This window comes from Anolis carolinensis, chromosome 2, assembly GCF_035594765.1.
Source record: "Anolis carolinensis isolate JA03-04 chromosome 2, rAnoCar3.1.pri, whole genome shotgun sequence".
Classification (NCBI taxonomy): domain Eukaryota; kingdom Metazoa; phylum Chordata; class Lepidosauria; order Squamata; family Dactyloidae; genus Anolis; species Anolis carolinensis.
The window spans coordinates 194,608,426-194,635,983 of NC_085842.1; the positions used below are offsets into that span (position 1 = coordinate 194,608,426).

Genomic DNA, 27,558 nt, shown 5'->3' on the forward strand with positions numbered 1-27,558 from the left:
AATGATTCAAGCTTAAACATTCTTGTTCTTTGGGGTCTTCGTTACTCTTCACATACCGTTGCTTGTTTCACGGAGCTGTACGGAGCGATAGCGTCTGTCTTTTGTCACTTGGGGGCATTTTATCTCTGGAAGTGCAGGTGGGGAAGAGAATAAAAAGAAAATATTATTGTCCTGGAATTAAGAAGATGGTAATAAATTTGATGATCACATGCTAAATTCATTGATCCTATGCAGGTTTATTGAGAGGTGATCAGGGCTTACTGTCATGTCGGAGAGAACAGGACCACAACCTTTCGACTTTCCATGTTACATGGCCATCTATGTCATCAATCCTTGATGGCCCTATTTCAATCAAAATACACTCTCATTGTTTGCTGGTTGGGGGCACAGTAATGACAGCCAGTGTGAAGGCATATTAAACTCAAGATTGTTGTGGTCCAAATCAAATACCATCAAACTGCATTAATTCTGAAAGTCTAGATCAGAGTGTTCCAAAAGGTTTGTCATGACACACTAGTGTGTTGCCTATAGTCCATATGAAAAACGCTTCCCCCTCCTACCTTCGTCCCCACAAGCAAAGGCAGCCACTTAGAAGGCTTTTCATATTTTATTTGTTCTTTATATCCCTTATCACTTTTGTTGTCCCTCTCTGAAGCAACATCCTTCTTAAAATGAGGCACCCAGAATGGATTACAGATCTCCAGGTGAGGCCTGATTTCAGGGTTTTTCTGGTAACTTCAATATCATCAACTTAATTTTTTAAAGTCACATTTCATGCTGTGGACAGGCCCCATTCCTACCTGATCTTTGTTTTGTGGAAAGCTTGTTGCTGGTCTCCAGAGCCAACCCAGCATCTTCAAACACTCCCACATTGTTCCTACCACTGCCAGCAGTACAGCCAATGTCACTCTTCTCTACTGTGTCCCAGACCTGGAACAAAATAGACTCTATTGAAACAATGCATAGACTCAGTAAATTCCAAGTAAAAAAAATCCTCAACATCTCGGGTGTCAAATCCCATGGAATTCTGTGTCTTACCATAGTCTGACTTATCTTGTTATTTTTATTCAGGACATAGACGGCTTTGTCCACAGCCACAAGTCCAACCCGAGCATTCGGATCCCCTTCCACTTTGATTTTCATTGCTTCTCCTGGTCGGTGAATTCGATTATCATCCGCAGTTGCTCCTTTTATAACTAACTGTTTGGGGGAAAAAAAACCTGTAGAAGTCCCTGGATGGCAAAAGTGCTATTATTCAATCAGCTTTTCAGTAAGTTGCAAAATGATTTAAAGCCTCCCTCTCCACATCCTTCACTCAAAGTTAAACAAAATTACAAAATAACTTTGTCAATACAAACTGTTTAATTTTTTAAAAAATTACATTTTTATTTGGTTATATAAATAAAATATAACATTGCCACAGTCACCTTTACAAAAATATATTGTCATAACATTCTGATAATTCCTGTTTTCTTATCCTTTCCTTTACACTTCTATACTTATGCACTACTTATACCTGCCCAATTTTTCCCCTTCCCACTTCGTCCTTTCCTCTCCCTCCAGGAATAGTTGTACCTCTGCTCTATGTATTACTTTATTTGTTTGATCATAAAGATTGTCTGATTCAATCCTTGAATTTTCCTTTCCTTTTTAATCTGGCTACAAGCCCTTTCCATTTTGACTCCCAGTTCTCTTTAGGATGGCCATTCATATATTTGTTTTTCCTTTCGGTGATGTACTCTTGAAGCATATAATCTGATAAGTATTCTCATTTCCTCTGCTCTTTCCAGCCTAAGACTACAATTGCTTGGGTAGCTGCTATCATGCATTTTATGATTTCGACCCATTCTTTAGTCCCACCTTGACCTTCTATTTTCTGAGTAAATAATTGTCTTTGTTCATCTCTATTTTTATCCCTAATATTTCCTCCACTTCGTTTTAGTTTTTTAATTTTTTGTAGCTTTTTGCAGTCCCACCACATATGGATAAAGCTTCTAATTCCACCACATTTATGCCAAGTACATAATAGTGATTTTTTGGGGGTTTTTTTCGTGTCAGGAGCAACTTGAGTCGCTTCTGAAGTGAGAGAATTGGCCGTCTGCAAGGACGTCGCCCAGGGGACGCCCAGATGTTTTGATGTTTTTACCATCCTTGTGGGAGGCTTCTCTCAAGTTCCTGCATGGAGCTGGAGCTGATAGAGGGAACTCATCCGCACTCTCCCCGGGTGGGATTCGAACCTGGCAGCTTTTAGGTCAGCAACTCAACCTTCAAGTCACAAGGCTTTAGTCCACTACGCCATCGGGGGCTCCATTTTTTTTTGGTAATATGGGCCAGTTGATTTTTGTCATTATTGTCATTTTACATTGTGTTTCCTTTTGATTGATTTTATTCAATTCTCAGTCACCTTCTCAAACATAATGTTTAATTCAATCATCTATATATGTTTGTTTGTTTAATAAACTCTTCATGATCGTATTGCTCCTTAACTCTATTCAACTCAAATGTCTCTCATTTTCCACACAGACTGCTTAACTGACAATCTACAATGGAGGCGAGGGGTGGAGGGAGATTTTGCAATAATTTGCTCTAGCACCTCTAAGAGACGGCCTTGCATTGATATTGGTAAATTGTATTAGCAGAAAGCGTGGCCTACCTTTCCCATGCAGGTATCCTTCACATCCACCCAGACAGAGTCAGCTACAATCTCACTGTTCCCCACTTGATAATAAGCCACAATTCGGAAGGAAGGAATAAGATTTGGCGTGATGGACAAAAGCATTGTCACTAGATTCCTCCCAGCAGGTCTGGATTGTCTCCCAACCTTGAGTATCTTCCCTTTACTCAAGATCTGATGGGAAATCAGACATAAGAGGGTTAAGGTTTGGTTTAAACAACAAGAGATGGATAAGAGTAAGATAAGGGCACTGACATCACACATGTACGATAAGTGAAACCAAAAATAATCACTTTCTCATAAAACACTGTAACATTCAACAGTTTGCTTATATCTGATGGCTCCTCAAAAGAATCAGATTGAGAAGCTGTTCTTAGCTGAGAATTTTAAAGGGCTGTATGGTAACTATTTGGAGGTTCTAGCAGGGGAATGCAACTATCATATACCCAGGACTGAAAACTGGAGATCTCGGTACACTCCTTCTAGACACTTATAATCTTTTTCATTTTTCCCACCCTTTACATCAAATTGATCTAATTTTGAACAACTAATGTTCAAATCCCAATCCCTAATGTTGATCCAATCCCAGGACTTTGTACAGTGGCCAAATTTCAGTGCAGTACTTTTCTCAGTCTTTTCTTACCGTGTTTCCCCGAAAATAAGACAGTGTCTTATATTTTTTTTTACTCCCAAAGATGCGCTAGGTTTTATTTTCAGGGGATGTCTTATTTTTCCATGAAGAAGAATTCACATTTTTTTGTTGAACAAAAAAATGAACATTTATTCTATCCTGTACAGTAGTTGTCATCACAAACCAACATAACCAAACCAGACAAACTGTGACTTTTGTCAAGAATTTCTTGTTACTACCATTATTTCCAAAAACAAAAACTTTGCTAGGTCTTACTTTCGGGGGAGGCCTTATATTTAGCAATTCAGCAAAACTTCTACTAGGTCTTATTTTTTGGGTATGTCTTATTTTAGGGGAAACAGGGTATTCCTCCCATGTCTCAATTTTTCCCAGTTCTGAAGAACACAATTTAGGGGCTTAAGGCTTTCTCTCCCCACCCCGGGGCCTCTATCTTTGACTGACACCAACCCATTTGCTGATCACCCTGAGTAAACTTGAAACCAGTGGGCTATTGTGGAGGCAAATCTCCCCAGACCAGACCAGACCAGCCAGACCAATTTTATTCCATACACATCACCGGGGAGTTGATCACCCCTGTCATGAGGAAATATGGAACTGCAGTATGTCCAGCTCTGTTTCGCTTCATTCACGATTGAACATGTCAAACACACACACGCACACGCACACACACACACACACACTCACACACACACAACTTTCTGGAACCTTAAACCAAAATACTGGGTGTCCCAATTCTCCAATCTGACAGAATTTCAATTCACCAGTGAGATCCCAGCCAAGGCGGTGGGGGTTCCGCATGGCATTATACAGACAGGCTAAATTGCTTTCTGGATCAAGAGATATCACGATGTAGTGGCAAGGCACAGACACACAGCACAGCCCAGAAGATGAAATCACATAGCAAAGGGGCATTGCCGGCTGACTCTGCTTTGCTCTGTTGCTACCGGACCCATCCATGATCCATACTCTCCCACCTAGTAGCTCAAGTGGAGGACTGAAAAGGGATTGGCAAAATTTTATCTCCGCCCACTGGGTCTATTGGGTATCTGCGTTCACAGCACCCCAAACTGTCACCACAATCTCTTAAAAGGTGCAGCTTTAGAAACATGGCCAAAAAAGTAACCCGGTATTTCTTACTCTTAGAAAGAAAGGTTTATATTGAAAATCTAAAACGAGGTTGAAAATACAGAGAATTGGAGCTCCCAGTGGTTCTTCCAAAATAGAGGGACCTCGAGCAGTGACAGTACCTCTGCTTTAATAGTGCCACCCTTTTGGGGCATCATTCCATCATTGTCAGACTCGATTGGTTAAGAAGCAGTCAGGCAACTTCACATCATGGTCCATATCCTCTGCCCTGCACCCTCCCTTTGTCTAGTTCTTATCAGTAGGAACTCTTCATTCCAAACCCACCATGTACAAGGCGAGTGCTGATGTCAATAGGACAGAGGAGGGTCTGGTGAGTCTCTGGCTTATCAAGGCCATCTATGTCTAGTCGGGCGGGTTATGAGGTGCTCACACTGGGATGATCATTGTCTTCCCCTGAGCTAGCTAGTTGATCCACCTAGCTAGTCAGATCAACTCTGGTGATCAATGGGGGTGACAGATGTTGCAGCCAGATCATCCTCAAATCCAACTAGGGCTGTATGAAATATTGCTGGATTCAGTTTTTCTAGACATGTGATGAGATGTTTCCCCTTCCTTCCCTTGAAAACAAATACAAAATCAACAAGCAAATAAGAATGTGAGCCATGGATTTCAATTCTATCTAGGCTTATATAACTTACCATGTAGGTGAAATATCTGATTTGGTTTGGATTGTTGCTTCTTATGTTGAAGTGGATATATACATAGTCCCCAGATTTGATTTCTGTGGGTGAGACAGCTAAATGGAGATAGTTTCCAGACCCTTTCTGGGTTTGATAGGCTGTAGCCAGCATGGTCTTGATTCCCTGATGTTCATCTGGGAATCCCACTTGGTCCGTTTTTACCTAGACAGGGTAAGAAGGATTAACACAATCTCAAAGAAACCACAGAAATGTTTAACTCAACCAAACATCAGTCAATAATAAGGCAATGGGAAAGAAGACATAATAGCCAGGGGAGAAAAAATGGCAAATATTGTGTACCCATCAAGATATGTGAGGTACCTTTGTGCTGAAACATGCATCGCCAGGGTGATGGATCTACATTCTGTTATGAAAACTGCAGATGACAATGATTTCAGTGCATTTAAATGGTAGAAAGTGATAGTTGTGAGGAAATGTTTTTAAATTGGTAAATAGTATCAGAGTATAAAAAAAAGATTTCCAGGCCTTTGAAAATGGAAATTTTAGCAAAGACACATTTGTGACTTCCCAATGCCTAAGAAGGGTGTATTGACCACTGAAAAAAGGTTTTCTGGAGTAAGGGAGAGTGAGAGATGAAGCATGTGTATCCCAATTTGCTCCTCGCAGGCAAAAACATGTTGCCTTAGTGGGCTGCTAGCAGACTTGGAACAGGGGAGGACTTGGCATCAATCAACTCAGCCACTTAAAGCAAGCATGTAAGGCTGCTCATTGGTGCTCATTTTTATACACACTTCATTTTCATGTAACATTGCTTTTATCTGCACTTTCTTTTTTATAGATAGGGGAAGATAGGTGACCTCCGGTCTATCCCAGCCTAGTCACAAAGGAAGTTAGTATGATACGTTCCAACTTCTTAAGCACATTTTATGAACTACTCTTTCACAGTCTAAGAGAGAGATATTTTTTATCAGTGGTATAGATCCTGGTGATTTATAGTTCTTCTCTTTAAAAGGGTTGAAATTCATTTGTGGACTATTCATTTTAACAGACTGAAGAAAGCAAAAGTGAATTAAAAGAGGAATTAAAATGGCTTTAATTGATAGGAGGCTTATAATCTAGTGAAATGTATTTAGTCCTTTTATAAAAGAAGAAACAAGAAAAACGAAGAAGAAAAAGACTTTCTGCAAACTGGACATTCCCAAACTGAGCTTTTTTGTTTAAGGTTTTCACAGCCCGAATCACAAGGTTTTGACAAATTTTCAAAGTTTTTATACACAACATTTAAAAAAAACTACAAGAGCTAGCTCCTTTAATGTTTTTCCAATTGACACAAGATAACAGGGGATTATTCTCCCCAACTTTCAGAAATACTCATACATCTACTGATTTTAGGGAATTTTAAAAAGTTTTTGATACAAACTGACTGTTTAGGGAGGGACAAATCTCTCTCCCCTCTCTTGATTAGTGCTTCCTGATCCCAATGCATACTGGGAAATGTAGTTTCAGGCCGGGCCTTTTGAATTATTTGGCATAGGGCTCCTCCCCATCCCAAACTACATCTTCCAGGATCTATGCTGTTCCCAAAATGCAATGCTCCCTTGTCTTCGCACCAAGCAGCCATGAATTTACAAAGAGAGGAATGGCAAAGGAGGCAGGTAGCCTTTGGCTTTGCTTATGCTTCCTTTCACCTTGCTTTCTTGCCTTGCACCAAATGATACTGACTTTGGGAGCCTTTCGAGCTTTACAAAACTAAGATGAAAAAGTATGGGGTGAGTTTCTATTTCTAAAATATTTGTTGTGTGCCAGGAAATGTCTTGGAAATGGCTTCCGACTTTTGAAATTTCCAATTTTCCTGATTTTTTCTAATTATTTTGCACCCCTCTAATAATAGTAATAATAATAATAAAACTTTATTTATACCCCGCCACCATCTCCCCAACGGGGACTCGGGGCGGCTTACATGGGGCCATGCCCAGAACAGTACAATATAGCAAAATATAAAACAACATATCACAATACAATTAAACAATACAATAAATAGTACTAACGGAATATACAGAAATGAGGGTCAGAGAGGGCAGAAATTGTCCTCTGACAGTTTTTACAATTGTTTTGATTCAGTTGTGTTAAAATGGGCATTTTAAAACAATTTAAATAAGTGGGGTGCCAGAGAATTAATCAAGACTACCCTTGCCAAAGAAGGACACTTGGAAGGTATATATACTCCACTTGCTTTACTACCATCAGATCATCTGAAGATGCCATCCACAGACGTAGGTGAAACGTCAGGAAAAAATGCTGCTTGAATAGGGCCATACAGCCCAGAAACCACACTACACTCTAGTGATTCTGACCATGAAAGCCTTTGAGAAGTAGATATTCATTTGATTTAAAGTAGATATTCATTTGATTTCCAAATCAAATGTCTGTTTGGTATTTTGATATCTATTGAAATTAGAGCATGATCTAACATTATTTTTGGATGTATTTCCATATTTTCCACCAAGCTGTTTGAGGCCCATATCATGTCAATTCTTGAATTAGCTTCATGTCTATCTGAATAGTGGGTGAAGTCTTTTATATTTCTATGCAGTTCTCTCTATGCATTTTATTTGAAATTCTTTCTATAAATTTAATTTTTTTTGGAAGTTCTCCTTTCTATTTTTGTGGGATTTTTAAAATTTTCTATCTGAAGTCGAGTTCACAACTGCACTGAAGTTCCCCAACATTACTATGACAAATTTATTTATTTCTTTTAACTTTTGATTTATTTTGTTGATACTTTATGATTTGTCTGAATTGGGAGCATATACATTGACTATCAGAATCTTTTTGTCTGCTACTTGCATAATCGCCATTTGATATCTTCACTCTTGATCTTCTTTAATTAATTTAAGTCACCAAATTTCTTTAATATATAGCACTAGTCCATTTTTCTGTTAGATGTTATAAATTCATTTTCAATTTTTTTGTGTAAAATATTTTCTATCTGATACCTCCACATGTATTTCTTGTTATGTCAATATGTCTGACTGGAAGTTTTTCAAATATTATGCTACTTTATGTTGCTTATTGAGAGAGTTCAGTCTATTTATATTGATTGTAATTATTTTTTTAACTTCCTCATGAAGATTTTTGATTGAGTTTCTTCCAGTTTGCTATTTCCTGAGCTCTGATCTAAATCTTTGTCTGTTGAGCCTTTGTCTGGACCTTCTTCTTCCTCTCTTTCTCCATCTTTTTGTTCTTCTCCTTTATATTTTGAGATTCTTGTTGTGTTTGGTGTGGACTAATAACATGCAGAAGGCTTTTGGCTTTAAGGCTAGGGCAAGGGCTGCATAAAAACAAGCTAATGAAAATACAACCCTAGAACAGTCAGTTGCCCACAAAATATGAACTCTGCCACTGAGCCATAGGTCTCACCCTAAAAGCCAACATCTTCTCTGCTTAGAAGATAAGGCAACCCTCCCCTCCCAAACTCAGTGTCATGGAAATATATAATATAATCTTAGAGTGACTCACTGTGATTTTTAGTTCTTGTGTGTCTGCTGGTGTGTTCAGGACCAGGTTGGCTGTCCCATCCTTCTGGGTGGTTGCCTGAGCCCGAATGGGCTCTGATACCACAGGGACACGGGCAGCTGGGGAACCATCAGGGTTGGTGACAAACACCTGTGAAACAATTCCAAGAATGTGACTTAATGTGGAATATAGAAGTTCCTTGCAAGTCTAAATCACTGTTTCCAGGATATCACAACATCTGAGATTTGGGGAGATTTCTAAAGGCAGATTGTGTATCTTAATCTGAAGACGGCACTAGCATTTGGAATTGTACCATGAGATGAAAGGGGAATTCAGCTAAGATTACCATCAGTTTATAGGGCATCCCTGGCTTGAAGAACTTTGGTGTTTTTGTGAAGTGGATCTGATAGGGAGATGTCACTATGTTTATGCCACCTCTCTCAGCCACTACCATATCGCTCCCTGGAGAAAGAGGAAGAAAAAAAAAACAACAACAAGAAAAAAAATGCAACCAAGTTGTTAAAAGGGGAGAGAAATGTTAAGATAGGTCATGCAGTGCATACAACTGTAGTACAGTAGAGTTCCAGTTATCTGAGATAAAGGAGCGGGCCTAATCTTGGATAACCGAATTGCTCTGACTGCCGGGAGGCCCTATTATCCCTCCCCGCAATTTAGTTTAGGGAAGCGCCCTAGGATCGCTGCTGCCTAGCAACACTCGCGGGGTGTTTCCCTGGGCCAAGGGCTTGCCGAGGGACATTCCTCGGTGAGCCCTTGCCCCTTGGGAAGCAACCCATGATCGCTGCTAGGCAGCAGCAATCACAGGGCGCTTTCTCCTTCCTCTCCTTTTCTCAAACTCGAGAGAAGGAGAGGGAGAGGGAGGGGCGCCCTCGGCGGCGTCTCAAATAATATGGAGGCTTGGTTAATCAGAACTCTACTGTACATGCCATTTTCAACAGCTCAAGAAGTCAAGAAGTTCTTCCTAATGTTCAGGTAGAATCTCCTTTCCTGTAATTTGAATCCGTTGCTCCTAGTCCTAGTTTCAAGGGCAGCAGAAAACAAGTCTGCTCCCTCTTCCTTATAAACATACCCAGACGTTCTTCATAGCGATTCATGGTCTCCAGACCTTTGATCATTTTAGTCACCCTTCTCTGAACACCTTTCAGCTTGTCAATATCTCTTTTGAACTGTGGTACCCAGAACTGGACACAGTATTCCAGCTGAAGTCCAACCAAAGCACAATACAAAGGTACCATGAGTTCCCTCGATTTAGACACGATACTCCTTTTTATGCAGTCCAAAGTCCGATTGGCTTTTTAGCTGCTGCATCACACTGTTGACTCGTGTTTAACTAGTTGTCCACAAAGACTCCAATATTTTTCTCACATCGCATTTCATTTTTTCTGCCTAAGGGTAGTATCATACATTTGTCTTTGTTGAAATTTATTTTGTTAGTTTTGGCCCAGCTCTCTAATCTGTTAAAGTCATTTTGAATTCCAATCTTGTCCTCTGGAATATTAGCTATCCTTTCTAATTTGGTGTCATCTGCAAATTTGATAAGCACGCTCTCTAAACCTTCATCCAAGTCTTTATTAAAGATGCTGAACAGAACTGGGTCCAGGACTGAACCCTGCGGCACTCCACTCATCACTTCTTTCCAGTATGAAGGGAACCATTGGTGAGCACTCTTTGGGTTTGGTTGCTTAACCAGTTACCAGTCATGTGGCTTGGAAGTCATAACTCACCTGATTCTGTCATCACTGTTACAGAGATGTAGAGAGAGTACCCAACAAGCTGATTAAGATTGCGAGATCTGGTCTGAAGCATGTCTTTAGTTAGTGCTGCAGTGCCTTTCCCTTCTCGAATCTAGAAAGGAGATAAATAATACAGAAAGGCAATCAAAGCTGTATACCCTTTTTAAGCCTCTCTCACTCTCTCCCCTTTTCTCCCTCATTCCTAAATATAAGAATCTTCTTACTGGAATTCTTCTGAGTGAGTCTGAAATACTCTTTTTCTCATTATCAGTTTTCACTCCAAACAGGACAAAGGCCACACCTTCTACTCTCTTCCCATTAAGATACCTGGAAGAATACAATGAAATGAAACTTGTTTGCTCACATCTTTCATTTTGGCATAGAATGTGAAGGCAAGAGACTGCATAGATGAGTGTTTCATTCAACATGACATGGAGACATGTGGATATCATTGCATGGAGTTAACGGGCTCACAATCCTAAATCTATTTATCAGGAAGTCATCGCTCATGTAAATTACTGGAAGTTTTTCCACTATTGTTTCCCCAAAATTGTACTAGATATGACAGGAAATTATTCATTATGTGAAGATGAAATGACCTGTTATTTGAAGATCCCAGAAGACCATGCTACTTTAAAGTTTTTGTCAATGAAACAGATTTGGCTAAAATGCTGAAAAGTTACTTTTTGGAGTAATTCATTATGTAATGTGTTATAGTTAGGGTCCCAGTCATTTATTTTTAACAAATCATTCCATTGGTCATTGCTACCTACATCTGTTAATAGTGTGTGTGTGTGCATTAGGAGTTCTAGAGCTCTTTTCTGCTTGGTGTCATAAGCTTTGGATGACTCCAGGAATGCTGAAAATTCTTAATATGTTTTTAGCCAAATTAAAATACTGAAATGCTAACACAATTTATTATGTATTGGATATTTCAGAATAAGAAGACAAATCAACATTTGATCGTTATTATTTTGATCAATTGTTGCATTTTTCACTTATTCACATTTTATAATTTATCATTTTTTGTTTTATGATTAATTTTTTTGTTGTGTATGTACAAACAAACACCACATTTTTAAAATGAATGAACAAACATCCTTACTAAACTGGCTCTCTATTTTCTACAGAAGATAAACAAAAAAAATATGTATATAAAACACAAACATACAATCCATTACAAAACCCTGCATAGTATGACATAAAATTTAATATTTTACACTAATATTTTAGATAGACAGCTAAAACCCCCTCGATGGATTGTCACCTTGACATGGTGAGGGGGCTTGTGTGTTCCAATGAACTTGTGGGCACAACCACGGGAGTCTCACACTCCCAGGAGTGGCCACAGGGGAGGATCCAGACCAAGAACAATCCGAAGACCCAAAGACCTCAACGGCGGAGCAGGTGGAGGATAACATGGTACATATTACAATGGCTGTGAAGACGGAAGAAGGCTGAGAAGCCACTCTCGTTGTGTTAATCACACCACTGCTGGGACCTCAATCTGTGAAGACTGTGTGTTGACCGGCCGTGCACCAACCTCCACACATTAAAAAAAATCACGCACAGGCATCTTCCAAGAAATGGAGGACCATCATCCTCGTACTACGAGGGATCGCCTAAGTAAGTAAGTACAGCTAAAGACATTAGATTTCCAGCCTTCCCCTCATTGGCATCTATTAGTTTGAAGAAATTGTTGTTGTCCATGGTTGTTGTTGTCTGCCTTTAAGTTATTTTTATAGCAATCCAAAGTGGCTCTATCGCAAGGTTTTCTTGGCATGATTTGTTCTGAAGGAGGCCCATCCTCGTCTTCCTTTGAGGCTAAGAAGAAATGACATGCCAAATGTCTCCCAATAGGTTTTCATGGTTGTGGGCATTTGAACCTTGGTCTCCAGAGTCACAGTCAATCTTTGAAATCACTACCTCACATTTAAAATAACTGTGTTTAACAGGAGAGTTGTACACTGAGGGTATGGTTTACTCCTTGACCTACCTACTTACCTGCTGATAAAATTATGTGAGGGAGGGAGGGTTACTGTATAACAATGTAGTTTTCCCATACTTTCCCATAGCTACACATACACCCACCTTGCAGTGATAGTCACGTGGAAATTTCTGTTGACATTAACATGATAAAACTTCTCACTTGGTTCAATGTCAACTTTAAAACTTGGCAATACTGGAGGGAAAAAAACAAAAAGAATACGTGGAGATAAAGTTTCATGAAAGGAAAGGAGCTATCACCATATGAGATTTTGGACTTTATTGCACAAAGCTGCTAATCCATAGCAATTTTGCAGTCATAGATAACAGCTAGAAACTAGTATGAGCACCCTCATTATTGTATTTCTCTTCATTCCCACAAAGATGTGATGTTCCCTCATACATCCATATAACCTCATAACCTTGTCCACTTACACTTCTCCTGCTCCATAATTACACACAATTTCATAATTGCAGGTACAGTTAATAAAAATATTTAAATACAAGTGACTTTTAAAAAAATACTGCCTCAGGAATTGTGAGGAGGATGAGGAAACAAAGGAAGAGGAGAGGACTCATGGCAATGGCATCACTTCATTGCCAGGAGGCCAGTACAGTTACAGAACAGCTCCATCACATCTGGTAAATTATGGAAAAGTGGTGCAATCTGCAGCTACAGTACTTTCTTTCAATAGCAGGGGACAGGTTTATCATGGGGAGGAGGCAGACAAGCAAAGGGATATAACTGGCACCTTGTTTCAATGCTAGTTTGCCTACTGGGTTGCACAGGATTTTAGTACCATGTGTCATTGAATCCAAAGTGCACATTTTTTTTCATTTAAGGGGCTTCAAAAATGAGATGCAACTTAGATTCGATGATGCCCTACAGTCATTTTTTTTTTGCTTTAAAAAACTGTTGCATCTGAGAGGAGTATTGTAACTCAGCAAGCGGCTGAGGATTTCTCTGACTTTCCTAACATGTTGGAGAACAAGGGGTCTGCTGGGTTTCAAATTGATGAGTCAGTTAATGCTAGGAGAGATGATGTTTTGCATTCCTATGACTGTTCTCAAGTAACCAAGGATAGTGAAACAGGGACTCAGGGCAGTCTCACAACCAGCAACCATTAGATGCCAACACATATAATTAAAAACAAGTACAGATAAAATAAATAGTTAAAAACATCAAGTATGAACTATCCTTTAAAAACTGCACAAGTTCAAAGTCATAATCCAGGTCTGTCCATTATGAGTCATATAAATCATTCTTGGTATTACACCTACATCTACTGTTCGAATGATTAGTCCCACAACTATGTTTTTTTCCCTGAAGATCAGGAGAGAGGGAGCCGACCTGATTTCATTAGGGAGGGAGTTCCACAGATGGGGGTCACCACTGAGAAGGCCCTGTCTCTCATCCCCACCAATCGTGCTTGTGAAAATGGTGGGATCGAGAGCAGGGCCTCCCCTGACTATCTTAACCTCCGAGATGGATCATAGAGGGAGATATGTTCAGAAAATAAGCTGGGACAGAACTGTTTAGGGCTATATAGGCTAATGCCAGCACTTTGAATTGTGCTCGGTAGCAAACTGGCAGCCAGTGGAGGTTGGTATGCTCCCTGTATGCTGCTCTGGTGAGCAATCTGGCTGCCTCCCATTGGACTAATTGACGTTCTGAACAGTTTTCAAATACAAGCCCATGTAGAGCATGTTACAGTAATCTATTCGGGGTGTAACAAGAGCTTGGACCACCGTGGCTAAGTCGGACTTCCCAAGGTATGGGTACAACTGGCGCACAAGTTTTAATTGCGTGAAAGCTCCCCTAGCAACCACTAAGACCTGAGATTTTAGGCTCAGTGATGTATCTAGGATCACTCCCAAGCTGCGAACCTGTGCCTTCAGGGCGAGTGTAATGCCATCTAGCACCGGCTGTAATCCTATATCCTGTTCAGCCTTGTGACTGACCAGGAGGACCTCTGTCTTGTCTGGATTCAATTTCAATTTGTTCACTCTCGTCCAGTCCGACACAGCTGCCAAGCACCGATTCAGGACCTAAACAGCTTCCTTAGTAATAGATGGGAAGGAGTGACAGAGCTGGACATTGTCAGAGTACAGATGACATCACACTCTGAAACTCTGGATGATCTCTCCCAATGGCTTCATGTAGATGTTAAACAACATGGGGGACAGTACTGAGCCCTGTGGGACCCCACAGGACAATGGCTGTGGGGCTGAGCAGGTGTCTCCCAACACCTTCTGGGAATGACCCCGCAGGAAGGACTGGAGCCTCCGAGTCCCATATCCACCAGGCTTCCTAGAAGGATACAGTACTCAATGGTATCGAAGGCCGCTGAGAGGTCCAGCAGAACCAATAGAGACACACCCCCTGTCCAGTTCCCGGCATAGAACATCTACTAAGGCTGTTTCAGTTTCACGTCCCGACCTAAAACCAGACTGCACCGGATCGAGATAATCAGTGTCTACTAAGAACCCCTGGAGTTGCGAGGCCACCACACGTTCCATGACTTTGGCCAAATAGGGAAGGTTGGAAACTGAAAGTTGACTAATTGAGTGGGGTCCAGTGATGGTTCCTTCAATAGCAGTTTTGTAACAGCTTTTTTTTTTTTTGGTTTTTTTTTTTAGCTCTCTGGAATTTTGCCTTGCTATAAGGAGGCATTAACCACCACCTTCACCAACTCTGCCAAACTCCCTCTGGCCATCCTACCAGCCAGGATGGGCAGGGGTCTAGGATGCATGTGATTGCACTCGCCTCTCCAAGGATCTTGTCCACATCCTCAGGCTGCACCAATTGAAATGAATCCATCTAAACTAGACAAGCAGGTGTTCGTGTTACATCCTCAGAGACTGCTGTTAACATGGTGTCAAAGTTGGAACTATCAGAGCAACTTTGTCCGCAAAGTTGCTCTGAACTGAGCAAATGCTTCACAGCGAGCTGCCGAGTTGTCAGGGATCCCGTCTTGTGAGACAGGATTTAACAGCCCTCTGACCACTCAGAACAGCTCCACCGGAAAGTTCTTTGTGGACACAATATTGGCCACAAAGAAGGATTTTTTAGTGGCTTCTATTGCCGCGACATATGCCCTTAAATAGGCACACAGCCATGTTCGGTCTGACTTGCTATGCTTTAAATGCCACATGTGCTCTAGTTCTCTCTTCTTTCACTTCATTGCTGTCAGCTCCTCGTTGAACTAAGGAGCTGGTTTAGCTCAGCAATTCGAGAGGGAGGCATTCTGGAGCAATTGTGTCTATTTCCCTAGTCATCTCCTTACTCCAAAGAGAGACCAGAGCATTGACAGGATCACCTACCAAGGAGGTGGGAAATTCCCCAAGAGCCATTGGGAATACATCATGATCCATAATCCTCCTGGGTAAATACAAGTGAAAATAATTAAAAAATAAATAAATGGCTGCCCCAGGAATAGTGAGGGGTATGCCAAGAAAAGGAGGAGAATTACAACCTCTGACATCACTTTAGCATCCGGTTTCTGGCACAGAAGCGAAACCGCTCCATAGTGATGGGGAAGTGGCTCAATTTGCAACTATTGATCGGTTTTCCTTTCAACAGCAGGGAAGAAGTTTACTTCTCCTGAATGTCAGTTTTCCTCCTGGATTGCGTGGGACTTTATTATATAAGCTATCTTGAGAGGACTGTTGCTCTGAAACACTTTAAATAAGCCATGCTGAAATAGGACAGAATAAATCAGAGGACTGAAGAGGAGACAAAGCCATGGATCAGACAAGAAGGCTCTGAATAGAGAAGGCTGTTCTTCCTACCATATTCTTTGACATCAAATGGTGTTCTGAAGGTCTTCTGTGGGGAATCTTCATATTTAGTCACAACATTCCAGGTTCCCAAACTAGAGAAGGGAAATCAAAGAATTTGTCACTGCTTCTGTTTTCTCAGTCCATGGCAGCAAGTGTCAAGTGCCAACCATGACTACATGGCCTTTCTAGAATGCACATATGAACATGCACATATTTTATTATATTTAGCCCTTATCTGCAGGGGGAATAGTCTTGTATTAGAATGCTTCACCTTAAAACTTGGATATAAAGAAGCTGAAATCTGGTCCCCTAACCCTGAGTTCAAATTCCCACTTGCCTATAGTACTTTGTGGAAATTCCTTCATTCCCACTGTTCACCTACCTTACCTGTTTTTTTTAATGTTTTAAAGCATGAAGTACTGCCTCTTATATATTACCCTGATTTTGAAGAGAAAAAGACTGGAATAAAACACAATTGTCAATTTCAGCAATAAAGTATATGTAAAATTGTTCATATTATTTACACTTCAATTTTAAATCAACTTTATCCCAGGAATAAGGAATACCATACATATTAATAAACTTGCTTCACTAATTGCTGTTTCCACTCAATTTCTGTACATACTTGTTGTAGGGCAATTTTCATAATTACCTGACAGTCTCAGGTAGATTAAATGACTGGGTGAGCGTTGATGCGGGATTTAAAGTATTCTGACTGACAATAACGCCTTCTGGTGTCTAAAAGGAGAAAAAAAATGTTTATGAGGGTGTTCAAAGGATACAAAATCCCTAGATGCATTTTATATAAAGGTTGGGTTTCCCTGTTCTCAAAATCCAAAACCTGAAAAATTCTAAAAATAGAAGGGGTTTTTTTTTTTGCTTTCACCAGCACTTCTGTCCTTGAGGAAAGTGGGCTAGCTACACATCCAGTGCACATTGACTTTTTCCTCAAGAAACAATGATTCCATCATCTCCTTCTGCTTCGATAATAATGGTGCATTGTAGAGTAGGTGCTCTGGAAACTGAGAATGCAGATTGGTCAGCTTTCCAACATTCCTAAAGCCTATGGCAGTTGGAGGCATTTGGGCTTTTCATCCCCTGACATCTACATTTTACAGGGTTTTTGTCTGAGTCAAGCTGTAGAACTTAGTTTCCCTCCACTATTTCTCTTTTCCACATCAAATTTCTGAAGCGGTAGAGTGAGAACTCATTGAGAAAAACTCAGTGGCTCCTGGATGTGTAGCTATTCCCCTTCCCCTCTATCCCTTTCATTATATCCAAAAACGAAAACATCAAATATCTAAAAAAAACTGTTTCACTCTGGGAACACCTTTTCACCCAGCACTACAGAAAGTTCAGTGTGAGCTAACTACAGACATATATATATATATATATATATATATATATATATATATATATATATATAAAATGTGTGGTTTTACTATGGAGTAAACAACAAAGCCACTGAACCAAATCACACCAAATTTGGCCACAAAAGACATAGTCATCCAATCTATGTCTTTCAAACAAACAAACAAAAACCTAGAAAAACAAAATCCAAATTAGAAGATGTGGAAAAGCCATTTTCTCCTTGGCTGCCAGTCAGAAGGGTAGGCCCTGCTTCCTTTAGGCCCCACCTCCATCATTTCCTAGCAACCCACTCAGCCACAATGATGACAGGCAGAGTTAGGTCTCACTTAAGCCTCCGTCCACACTACTGATAAAATACAGATTATCTGATTTGAACTCGATGCTATGACAGTGTAGACTTAAGGCCCTTCCACACAGCTATATAACCCAGAATACCAAGGCAGATATAATCCACAGTTTCTGCTTTGAACTGGGTTATCCTGAGTCCACATTGACATATAATCCAGTTCAGTGTGGATTTTATACAGTTGTGTAGAAGGGGCCTAAAGATAATCCAGTTCAAAGCAAACAATATAAGATTATAAATATAATACTGTAAAAATTACTGTGGCATAATAAAACAGAAAAATAGAATCTCTAAAATCAGGACAGTAAATAAAGAGCAACACTCTGAAAACAGGGGAATTCCAGACAGGAAACAATCAGGGCCAGCTAACACCTCCCAACAAATTCCCACAGGCAGGAAGCAGCCAGGCTTTGAAGCATTCATACTTGTCGCACCGAGACTATTCATTGCCATTCAACCTGCTCAACCAAGGATTCCACAAGGTAGAAAGCGGCCTGGCTTGCAAGCAGTAATGCTATTCAGTGCTGTTCAACCTGGCCAACCAAGATTTCCCCTAGGTAGAAAACCCTCAGGTTTTGAAGCCACAAGGCAACTCTGTCCCATTCAATCTAGCCAACGAAGGATGCCCTATGTAGAAAGTGGCCAGGCTTTTAAGCAATTCAAACTGGCCAAAGAATGATTCCCCTACAAAGGAAGTAGCCAGGCTTCAAAGCGACTCTTTGATTGAGGGTGCTACGCCAACTCGCCAAACAAGGATTTCCCTAGATATAACACAGACAGGCATTGAAGCTGCAAGGCTATTCAGTCCAATTCAACCAGACCAACAAAGGATTAACCTTGGTAGAAGGTGGCCAGGCTTTGAAGCAGTGATACTACTCTGTACTATTGAAGCTGACCAACCAAAGATTCCGCTAGGTAGCAAGCAGCCAGGCTTTGAAGCAGCGAGGTTATTCATTGCAATTCTAGCAGCCCAAAAAAACATTCCCCTAGAACGCAAGTACCCAGCCTTCCAAGCAGCAAGCCTATTCCATTGCATTCCAGCTCACCAAACAAGGATTCCCATAAGAAGAAATGGCCAGGCTTTTGAGACTGCAAGGCTATTCACTGCTATTCTACTTGGCCAACAAATGATTCCCATAAGCCACAGCAATGCGTGGCCGGGCACAGCTAGTTTATTTACAAAGTGATGAGGTCATCATTTTGGCATCTGGGTTTCGAAGACTGTTTCTCTTGAAGTCTTTCTGACCTTCTAATTAACCTTTCAGTGATGCGGGTGGGAAAAATAACAGGAAGACAGGGAAATGGTTTAACTCACTCACCCCCTCCCTTAAAATGGACTATCGTTCTCTGTCTAAGTCCCGTTGTGGTTTTTGTCTGGATAACGGAACAGTATTTTTATCACATTCACTCCTCACCCCCCCCCCCGTCTTTATACAACATAATCTGAATTGTTCTTCCATTCTCGTAATATTCTTATGTGAATTTTAAGGAAGAATCATTAACTATATTGCACACTTGTTGTTAGGATTCTCACCTCAAATTCAATGATCACATTTTTGTCCAAACGTTCCATGGCATGACCCATAGAGAAGACACGATAGCGCACTGAGGAAAAAAGAAGAAGAATGAAGGGGCATTATTTATGTGTGACCAAGCCACATGTTGGCATCCTAGAAAATAGCTTAACATGCCTGTTCCCTTGTAAATGTTACTTTTTGGACTTCACCTCCCAGAATCCCCACAAGATCATGCACCAATGTAAAAATTTGGCATGAGCAGCTCTATGTCCTTCTGTTTGCAGACTCAGGGACCCCTTTTATACTACCATATAAAAGCCCTATTATCTGCTTTGAACTAAATTACATGGCAGTATGGACTCATAATCCGGTTCAAATCCAATGTGGATTATATGGCAGTGTAGAAGGGACCTATGTGAATTGAGGTAGAAAGCATCTGGGGGCTAGTGGTCGAGAACCATTGGGGTGGAATACTGTTTCTCAGGCCCCCTCTACACTGCCATATAAAATCCAGATTATCTGCTTTGAACTGGATTATATGGCAGTGTAGACTCATATAATCCTATTCAAACCAGATAATGTGAATTATCTGCTTTGATAATCTGTATTATAGGGCAGTGTAGAAGGGGTCTTAGATTCTGATACTCCAGATGTTTTGGATTCCAGCTCCAACAATGTCCAGCTAGTAGGAATTATGGGAGTTAAAGTTCCAAACATCTAGCAGATCACACTATGAGAACCACTGGTGTAAAAGACTGATTTTCAGCAGATATAGATTGTTATGAAAGTTTTACTTTCTGAAATACTCCTTCCATACAATGTTTAAAGGGACAGGAGCCCTATCTCTTTTTTATGCGGCCATCCAATATAGTGCTAATTTTCTTTAGGAAAGAGACAACCTTTTTTTAAAGCAAATGTCAATTGTCTCTGAAGAGGATGAGAACAAAAAGACCTCATTCTCTAGTTCCAGCTCTAAGGCACGTATCTCATGAGAGTAAAAATCTAGCAATAAAATCATGATAAATCCCAGCGATCCTTCCATACCCACTTTGGCATCCCAAGTGAAACCAGCAGGAAATTTTAATAATAACAACCAAAATAGTAACAAAAATATTTAAAATATAGAACAAAGATTAGAACACCAATATTACTAAAATTCAGAGATTAAAATTGACTTGGGAAGGCCTCTACCTGAAGATCCAGGCTTGTAGATGGTTTTGTCTGTCTGGGTCAAGATATAGCCACTTTGGAAGGAGACCAGAACCACCTTCTCAAGTGTGAATTGAGGACAAGTAGCCTGGACAATCACATACTGGTTTTTCTTGGAGTCCTTATTTAGGTCTTTTGCAGGAACCTGTATGGAAAATCCAGGAACAGGAAAACACATTTCTCCTAGCCTTTCTTTATCAGTGCAGTACATTTTATTGATTAGCTTATCGGCCATGTCAAAACATTTGTCAAACACATTTAGCACATATAACGTACAACCCAAGGCACAATGTTCTCCTTTAAAAAAACAAAACCCTGCAATGCTCGGTTTGGCAATCTGGATCTTATCTTGGTTCCTTCTGTATCAATCCAAATCCAGTCCAATCTGCTATAGGTTGCATTTGTTATACTTTACCTACATGTATATATATTAGCTTCCATTAAAGTTCACATTAAACTGTTGCATACTGTAGTTTCATTGTATTCAGTTCACGTTATTAAGTAAATAGACTTTAATGCTAAAAGGAAATAGAGATACAGCTAGAGTGGTTGTGCTACTTCGGGCACTGCTGACAGACAAACTCTTCTTTCACTTCCTCTTTCCCTAGGAGGGATTTCTTATTCAGTAAATAACCTTAAACCATATAGCTAGGTTAATTTTGTACTAGTTCTGGGATTGCTAAAGTGCTCTTCTTCTGCCGCCTCTTCTCATAGGAGGGATTTCTTCTCTCCTGTCTTAGTAAGAGAACATGTTACTAATTTGTCTGAGAATCTGAAGGCCCATCTTGTAGCTAAATGAATAATATCACACTTCCAGGGAAAATATTTTATAGAAACTGGGAAGTGAAACTGTGAATATCGATCTATGGTTAAGAAAAGTCATACTGTAAGCGTGTTGTCAAAGGCTTTCATGGTCAGAATCACAGAGTTGTTGTGGGTGTTCATGGCCATGTTCCAGAAGCATCCTCTCCTGACGTTTTGCCCACATCTATGGCAGGCATCCTCAGAGGTTGTGAGGTCTATAGCTGTGCAGCCAGAATTTTTGTCAGATCGTATGTGGGGGAATCCAATGGCACTCACAATGGGTCTGAGCAGGGTGCAGGGCACTTGATGAACCAACCTAGACACAGTATATTATTTGAGAACACAGACATGCTGGACCACTCTAGCAAATATCATGTCAGACTACACAGAGAAGCCATTGACATCCACAAGCATGTGGACAATTTCAACAGAAAGGAGGAAACCATGAAAATAAACAAATTCTGGCTACCAGTATTGAAAAACTCTAAAATCAGAACAGTAAATAAGGAACAACACTCTGAAAACAGAGGAAGCCCAGACAAGAAACAATCAGGGGCAGCTAACACCTCTGAACAAAGGATTCCCCCAGGCAGGAAGAAGCCAGGACATGAAGCTGACAAGGCCATTAATGCTAATCAAGGTGATTAATTACAACATTTACACTGGCCATCAACAGACAAGAGTTCTTTCTCCCACCCTGGACCTTCCACAGATATATAAACCTCCCTCGCTTAGTTTTTCCAATATACCTTCAAGGAATATAATTGACAGGTTACTTTTTAGGGCAATTAGAAATGATCATGTGGCCAGCTATATTTTACAATTCATATATTTTATATAGTTCATATTGTTGAGGGGTATGACTTCTCAATATCATGTTGATGGAGGGGTCAGTATCTCATCTTTTTACCTGTTCATGTAGGCACCTCTGTTTATGTCAGAGCTGACCAGGGGCAGTTCTACACAGCCTTTAACCTGGGAGCAATTGGGTTTTAAAAATGTGATTGCACCTGGCTTGAAGTCCACCCCCCCAGAAAGCGCATGCTTTTCTGGGTGTGTGTGTCCTGATGTCCTGCTGGACTTTCCAGCAGGGCACCAGGACACAAAACAACCCCCCCCAGAAAAGCAATAACTTACCCGGCCAGCATTTCTCTGCTGTCAGAGCTCTCCTGGCACTTATAAATGACACTCCAGGAGAAGCGGGGGTAGGGGGGTAGGGGGGCAGGAGCGATAATTTTCCTTTCCCCCCCTTCTCCTGGTGCATCATTTCTACATGTCAGGAGAGCTCCAGAGAAGGGGGAATGGCAGCTGGGCAGTAGGGTAGCCAGGATTTTGATTCGGGGGGGGGGGGGGTCTGAGCCTGGGTGAGAGAGGATCTACCCTAGCAAACCTTTCATATCGTTATCCCAATGCCCCCATATTGAGCATGGTGATCAGTTCATGATATGAATAAACACAACAGTTTAAATAATAAATGTAAGGCCTTCTCACAGACCATCCTGGGAATTTCGGGGGGGGGGGGGGGGGTGAAGCTACATGCCTGCGGCTGGGTAAGTTATTTTCTGTTTTAAAGTCTTTTCTGGGGGGTTTTGGGAGGGGATGGGAGTTGTCTCAGGTTTCGAGATAGATGTGTAGATGGGCACCGGAATTTGTGCGGCACGATCCCCGGTCCCATCTACATAGCGCCCACAGCTGCAAAGACCTGGGTCTTCTGAAAAACCCAAGTCTTTCCAGCTGACAAATTATTTCAGAACAAAGCAGAATTTTCCTGCTTTGTCCCGAAAGCATTAGTTTTTCCCTGAGGCATTGTTTGGACACTCCAGGGGAAAACGCGGGAAGGCGCGCACTATAGGTGCTGTCTGGATGTGCCAGACAGAAGTGACAACATGGCCATGAGCTATCTATTTTTTCTGCACTGATTAGCATGAAGGAATGGAAGAGATGATGGTGTCCTATGTGAGCAGCAGAATAGTCCTAATTGGAACTCATCCAGCTGTCCACAGTGCCCCTAATCCGAGGGATACTTTGGAGTTTCAAGAAAACTCTGGAATATCCTCCAACTGACTCAAGTGGGGAAAAGTCAATTTAATTCAAGATAACTTGTGATATTCACTGGATGTAGAACGTCATGAAGACAGCCATGAAACATTTCAGAGTGAGTCTGGATTTTCATGCGAAAGTAGACTCTCCTCCAGATAAGTTTATTGGAGTACAGCCTCACTTCGTGTATAACCATTCCTACATACCCACCTTCAGGCCTGTAGCGAGGGGGCGGTTTTAGGGGTTCAACCCCCCCCCCCCCCGAAATTTTTCAGGTTTTTAAAAAAACCTGGTTTACTCATGAATTTTAACTGGTTAACCAAATACCCATGCTAAGTCTATGAGACACAAAACATTAAGAGTCCCTCCAGGCACTATCTCAAGCAGATATTGACAGGTTTGTAGCGGGGAGGGGTGTGTGCCAGGTGTTAACCCCCCCCCCCCCCCCCGAAATTTTCAAAACCTCTCCCGAAATTTTTTTCTGCTACGGCCCTGCCCACCTTTATGAGAGGAGTCACCATCATGTCATTGGCTGGATTCATGGCAGCCTTGATCTGGTACAAGCTGTTTCTCTTCTGTGGGAAATTATGGACAGAGATGGTCACCTCTGTGGGAACACTTAGTCCATGAGCCTCCACTACAATCCGCTGTTCGCTCTCCACCCACAGGACACTAGGAACAATCATGGAGTAGCTAAAAAGGAGGAAAAGATCACACACTGAGTTTGTTTGCAGTACGTCAATGATAGAGTACTGCATTTTTGGAATGCTGCATCTTTGAAAAATCATACAACAAATAATTTAAATGTAGCTTAAAAGTTACATAAAGACATGCAAACCAAATTCCCTGTGATTTCTATCTTGCCTTTCTTTAAGCTCCTAGTTGTTCTGCTGTTTTCCTTTCTCTTTCATCTCTCTCTTTTTTAGGGCACAGGTGGGAATTACACAGCTCTTCTAATAGTGAACTGCAACTTCCAAGGCTTCCAACCAATTGTGAAGAACAGTGCCTTTCAACACTGCCTCAAGGTTCAACATATAGGACCTTAACTCCTTTCTGCTGTCATCAATGTTTTAGAACTTTCTGGTAGACTGATAATCTGAGTGTAGCCATGAAAATGTATAACCAACTAACCAACGAAACCTAAAAACAGCAGACCGTTCTTGATCTTGGAAGTTAAGCAGGGGCATTCCTGGTTAGTCCCTGAGTGGGAGATTACTAATGAATACTAGGTACTGTTGCTTATATTTCAGAGTTAGGAACTGGCAAAACCATCTCTGAATATTCTCTACCTAAGAAACTCTGTCCAATTGCTGGGGTCCCATAACGAACACCATCAATTATTTGAATTCATATCCTGGGATTTGGTGAGAAGCCAGCACTTTTGGCAGATAGTGCCAAACCAGCCCTAGAAAGAGAGTCCTGAACATGATGTATGTATGTATGTATGTATGTGTGTGTGTGTATGTATATATGTGTGTGTATACACACACACACACATACACACACACATACACATAAAATGTAATGTACGTTTGTAGGACTGATTAAACAACAAAACCACTGAACTAAATCACACCAAATTTGGCCACAATACACCAACACATCCAAAGTATGTCCTTCACTCATCACTCCCGCACCAAAAAAACGGGATTGGCCTAGGTATAACGCAGCCAGGCATTGAAGTGGCACAGCTATTCAGTGCAATTTAACCAGGCCAACAAAGGATTAACCTTGGTAGAAGGTGGCCAGGCTTTGAAGCAGTGATACTACTCTGTACTATTGAAGCTGGCCAACTAAAGAGTCCCTAGGTAGCAAGCAGCCAGGTTTTGAAGCTTTTTGTTGCAATTCTAGCATCCCAAAAAACCATCCTTCTAGAATGCAAGTACCCAGGCTTCCAAGCAGCAAGCCTATTCCGTTGCATTCTAACTCAATAAACAAGAACCAAAACTAACATAATGAAGTTCAACAGGGACAAATGCAAGATACTCCACTTAGGCAGAAAAAATGGAATGCAAAGATACAGAATGGTAGACGCCTGGCTCGACAGCAGTATGTGCGAAAAAGACCTTGGAGTCCTCGTGGACAACAAGTCAAACATGAGCCAACAATGTGATGCAGCTGCTAAAAAAAGCCAATGGGATTTTGGCCTGCATCAATAGGGGTATAGCGTCTAGATCCAGGGAAGTCATGCTACCCCTCTATTCTGCCTTGGTCAGACCACACCTGGAATACTGCGTCCAATTCTGGGCACCACAATTGAAGAGAGATGTTGACAAGCTGGAATGTGTCCAGAGGAGGACAACTAAAATGATCAAGGGTCTGGAGAACAAGCCCTATGAGGAGCGGCTTAAAGAACTAGGCATGTTTAACCTGCAGAAGAGAAGGCTGAGAGGAGACATGATAGCTATGTATAAATATGTGAGGGGAAGTCATAGGGAGGAGGGAGCAAGACTGTTTTCTGCTGCCCTGCAGACTAGGATGTGGAACAATGGCTTCAAACTACAGGAAAGGAGATTCCACCTAAACATCAGGAAGAACTTCCTCACTGTGAGAGCTGTTTGGCAGTGGAACTCTCTGCCCCGGACTGTGGTAGAGACTCCTTCTTTGGAGGCTTTTAAGCAGAGACTGGATGGCCATCTGTTGGGGGTGCTTTGAATGAGATTTTCCTGCTTCTTGACAGGGGGTTGGACTGGATGGCCCATGAGGTCTCTTCCAACTCTACTATTCTATGATTCTATGATTCTAAGGATTCCCATAAGAAGAAAATAGCCAGGTTTTAGGCTGCAAGGCTATTCACTGCTATTCCACCTGGCCAACAAAGGATTCCCTTACGCCATAGCAATGCGTGGCAAGGGAACAGCTAGTACTTCATAACTTTAGAGAGAAAACAACAGAATAGCATGTCATTTTTAACAATAATCTTCTTTAGCACACTGGATATGTTGGGGCAGGGGAGGTTGCTGAAATCTATTCTGTACTTACAGTTGACTGTAGGAAGAAGTTGGGAAACAGACCAGGAGGGCAGTCATCAGGAAGAGCAAGGACTCCTCCATTGTGAACAGGCAGCAGAGGCAGCTGTCACCCCAGCATTTATTATAAGAGCCCATTACTCAGCCTATCCCTTTTGCAAGAGCTTAATGTTTAATCAAGCATATAGGGAGGAGTTTGAGCTACATGGGAATTTTAAAAAAAAACATTAGGTCTGTCATAACACATAAAGAATGCTTTGTCCTTTTAAAAATCCTCTGCTAATTAATAGGCTGTGCCATTTTCTCTTCCAAAGAGATAGAGCCATTGGCATGAACTTACATCTTGCAGTAGCCATAGTTCTCCCCTGGGTGGGATTAATAAAAAATGTGAAGATAAACTGCAATGCCTTCACACTCTCATGGAATTAACGATGTGATAGGGGAACAAGTTGCCTTTGCTTCAAGAGTCAAATTATGAAAGTCAAGATCTTCTCTTGACTGACCTTCAGACTTCTGACATTTCTAGGCATTAAGAGTGTTTCCAAAGACAGGTTAATTATGTCAATCTTTCTGAGAACCAAATAATACCATTCAGAAATAAAATGATTTGATAATAAGGGGAATATAACTACCAGGGTCTGCTCGAAAATGTATGTGCAGCCAGAATTTTATTGTTATCATCCATGCCAAGGTTTCAAGAGTAGTTTGACTCGTCTCAGTGCATAACACAGCATAAGGCACACATCTAGGGAGCCGCATTAGTTTCCAGAGATACTTGGAATGTAATGTATTAAATGATTTATTGATTGAAATACAAATAGGGAACCCATGCAATAACAGAGAACCAATCTTCGCCTCAAAAACAGGGCAGTAGGAATATACTGGTTACCGTTATATAGAAAAAAATGATACCATGCTGCAATATTGTTATGTGCAGAAGCCATTAGTACTTGTTGTTGTGAGAGTCATGACAGGTTATATCTGTAGCAAATACCAAGGTATCAAAAGTAATTGACCTATTCAATTTTGTGGCCCCCGATCTGCTTCCACTTTTTGGCAAAAATGATAATTTTGCATTTAACGTAGCTAATTTTCAGTCTATTTATTTCACAGTAATTAGCAAAGCAATGAATTAAATGCTCTGAGTCTTTTT

The 27,558-nt window shown here is 41.0% G+C and overlaps 1 protein-coding gene across 1 annotated transcript in view; it reads right to left on the minus strand.

Annotated features, from left to right (window-relative positions):
* The window catches only part of LOC100567185 (complement C3-like), an 80,208-nt gene extending 53,658 nt beyond the window's left edge, over positions 1 to 26,550 (minus strand). The window contains exons 1-16 of the mRNA XM_062971466.1: positions 26,419 to 26,550; positions 23,937 to 24,129; positions 20,575 to 20,737; positions 19,401 to 19,471; positions 16,802 to 16,887; positions 16,159 to 16,241; positions 12,472 to 12,562; positions 10,605 to 10,707; positions 10,372 to 10,492; positions 8,976 to 9,091; positions 8,633 to 8,779; positions 5,111 to 5,314; positions 2,654 to 2,848; positions 1,039 to 1,200; positions 801 to 930; positions 57 to 125 (exon numbers count right to left, since the gene is read on the minus strand). Of these exons, the coding sequence (XP_062827536.1) occupies positions 57 to 125; positions 801 to 930; positions 1,039 to 1,200; positions 2,654 to 2,848; positions 5,111 to 5,314; positions 8,633 to 8,779; positions 8,976 to 9,091; positions 10,372 to 10,492; positions 10,605 to 10,707; positions 12,472 to 12,562; positions 16,159 to 16,241; positions 16,802 to 16,887; positions 19,401 to 19,471; positions 20,575 to 20,737; positions 23,937 to 24,129; positions 26,419 to 26,543 (2,059 nt within the window). The 5' untranslated portion in view covers positions 26,544 to 26,550. The remainder of the gene's footprint in view (positions 1 to 56; positions 126 to 800; positions 931 to 1,038; positions 1,201 to 2,653; positions 2,849 to 5,110; positions 5,315 to 8,632; positions 8,780 to 8,975; positions 9,092 to 10,371; positions 10,493 to 10,604; positions 10,708 to 12,471; positions 12,563 to 16,158; positions 16,242 to 16,801; positions 16,888 to 19,400; positions 19,472 to 20,574; positions 20,738 to 23,936; positions 24,130 to 26,418) is intronic.
* Between the last annotated feature and the right edge of the window lie 1,008 nt (positions 26,551 to 27,558).